The sequence below is a fragment of the Palaemon carinicauda genome, chromosome 26 (assembly GCF_036898095.1).
Source record: "Palaemon carinicauda isolate YSFRI2023 chromosome 26, ASM3689809v2, whole genome shotgun sequence".
In the NCBI taxonomy this organism is placed as follows: domain Eukaryota; kingdom Metazoa; phylum Arthropoda; class Malacostraca; order Decapoda; family Palaemonidae; genus Palaemon; species Palaemon carinicauda.
The window spans coordinates 79,781,630-79,784,480 of record NC_090750.1 but is presented as its reverse complement, the minus strand read 5'-3'; the positions used below and the strand labels follow the sequence as shown (position 1 = coordinate 79,784,480).

Sequence of the window (2,851 nt, the reverse complement as noted above, 5' to 3'; positions counted from 1 at the left end):
CCCAGACATAAATGAGAACATGTCTGAGGTCTTTTGTCTTGTAGTGGACTAAAAACGGCTACGTTTGTTGTGTATATATATATATATATATATATATAAATGTGTGTATATATATATATATATATATATATAATTTATTTATTTATTTATTTATTTATATATGTGTGTGCGTGTGTATTCGTGTGTTCGCTTTCCTGTAGTTCATATTCTTCTGTATAGTTGCAGTACTGAAGATAACATACAGCATTTTCTTCACATTTTGTCTCTCTCTCTCTCTCTCTCTCTCTCTCTCTCTCTCTCCACATACCCCTAAGCATTATTCTCCCATTTGAAACCTCTCTCAGTTCCTCTCATTTACTTCATCCCCTAATTAGTCACAGTTTCCAACCCAACAATTACCATTTTACACCAGCAATTACGACATGGATTTCCTTTTACCATATCTTCGCCTTTCACCTGGACGCTTCCTTCCCAGTGAATCTCGTTTTACGAATTTCGTTTTACGACCACCGGACCACGACTCTCCTGGCGTCCAGGGCGTGTCCAAGGACTCCTGCATTCTGCCCGACTTATTCCCTCAATTTCCCTGGTCCAAGGCAGGACCCTGTCCCAAGGTGAAGAGCAGAACAGACATCGTTCAAGGTTGTGTATGTTTGTTTCGATTAAGACAAATGGTGTAGTCGATAGCTACGAGTCTCTCTCTCTCTCTCTCTCTCTCTCTCTCTCTCTCTCTCTCTCAAAATATGAAAATACACAAACATTCACGTCAGTAATCAGCATTTCCTTAAATTACACTATATCATATGTATTCGAAATACGGTTAGGGAATTGACTAGGTGATTCTCAACAAATAAGAAAATGAAAGGCACGCGCGCACACACACACACACACAATTCGGGATAATGTTATTACTTGAGAGGTGAAGTCACAATTATTTTAATATTTTTTATTTTTTATAAATATAACAAGCATAATTTCACATCATGCATAGACCGACCCTCATAATCCATCGCCACCAATAAGAAAAAATGAAACTTAAAAATCACCCCAAATAAATAACAAAGTAAAAGGGATATTTCTTGAAAGGAACAACATCCGAGACATATTTTGAAATATATTCCTCGATAAATTTCTCAGGGGAAATTACGCTGATCTCCCAATCGTAAAAGTATTTTCCTTCCGATTGGTTAGGGAAAATGCTGACGTTCTCGAATATTTCAGATTGCGTAATTAACCAGGTTAATTTCTTCTAAATTCTCGAATTGCGTATAACAGAATAAAATGACCAGTACTTAACCTGGTGCATGATAATATAGTCTAATTTTCCTTTCCTTATATTTGATTATTCATCGTTAAGATTAAGAGGATAAGATCTATGTGTCATTAAAGTAAGGTTTTAGACCAATAACGTAAAGAATATGAAGAGTATCATAACATTTTCATTCAATTCAATGAGCACGAACTGAAATAGAGAGAGAAACAATCATTCCACCAGTCTTCCTAGAGAGAGAGAGAGAGAGAGAGAGAGAGAGAGAGAGAGAGAGAGAGAGAGTCTTGCTCGTAGTTATCTGGTGCTAGATGGAGGCTCGCTTGATCCACGAAATTGGGCCATCTCTTTATTAGTTGATCCTGTGGATTTGAAGCCCGTTAATCTATCCGGTTTTCAGATGGAGTGATTCGCCTTTGTTATTCCATTAAAGTCTTAGACTTCTTGATCTCTGTCTCTCCAGAAGAATTTCATTTGCTTAGGGATATTTTCATGATCATAGGTTTTCATTGTGGATTGGATGAATTAGTGTATTTTTCAGGGTATCTTTTTTTTTTATTATTACATAAAATAGTCTTGCCTATTCTTTACATATTCAACTCTTTCCTCATGCGTCTGACAAATTCTTCTTCACTTCACTACTGCACTGTTATTTAGTTGCTACTTTCCATTTGGTAAGGGTAGAAGAGACTTTTCAACTATGGTGAGCAGCTATTCTAGAATAACACTCCAAAATCAAACCATTGTTCTCTAGTTTTGAGTAGTGCCATAGCCTCTGAACCATGGTGTTCCACTATCTTTGGTTAGTTTTCTTGCTCGAGGGTACACTCATACATAATATTCTGTTTCCATAGACACACTATTCTATGTTTCCTTATTTCCTATCCTCACTTGGCTATTTCCCTGTTGGAGTCCTTAGCTTGGGCATATAGCATCCGGATATTACAACTAGGGTTATAGCTTAGCTAGTAATAATAATAATAATGATTATAACTGACTAGGGGTAGTGACAGCGGCTTTTCTCTCGAGAAATAGTCTTAACAATTATGAATATTGATTTATAATCATGATCTGCTTATAGTTTGAAAATCCAGATTGTATAATAATTGTAATCTTTATTTAAACAAATTTTCCATATACATAAATTGTAAATTACCTGATACCATATATTTGTCTTATGCACAAAATTAATTAAATAAATCAAATTCTTCATGTGTCACAAGTTGGGGTGTTCTCCAAATTTAGCTTACAATTACTTTTCGTTGAGAACTCTGTTACTTTTGAGAACTTCGGGTATCGTTAGAAATTATGACATATAACTGGAGAGAGCTTAATTCTCGATTGTGAGGAAATTTATTAAGTTCTGAACTAAAGTAAAAACGTAGATGTATCAATTCCCCTAAAATAAGTTTGTGAATTGTGAAGTTTATTCTTGAATGGAAGGTAAGAAAAGGCCAAAACGACCTCGTGGGAAAACAAAGAAAGAAAATAGGTCACAATTTGTCAGAAAACTTATAAAAGTCACCGTTCTTGAATAGAAGTTAAGTTCGAGGTTAAAGTTAGATAATTATAGAATTCACTATC

At 35.1% G+C, this 2,851-nt stretch overlaps 1 protein-coding gene across 1 annotated transcript in view; it reads right to left on the bottom strand.

Moving 5' to 3' along the window:
• LOC137620031 (streptococcal hemagglutinin-like) overlaps positions 1-559 on the bottom strand; it is a 25,216-nt gene extending 24,657 nt beyond the window's left edge. Inside the window, exon 1 of the mRNA XM_068350310.1 lies at positions 439-559. Within this exon, the coding sequence (XP_068206411.1) occupies positions 439-559 (121 nt within the window). The remainder of the gene's footprint in view (positions 1-438) is intronic.
• Positions 560-2,851: the final 2,292 nt, after the last annotated feature.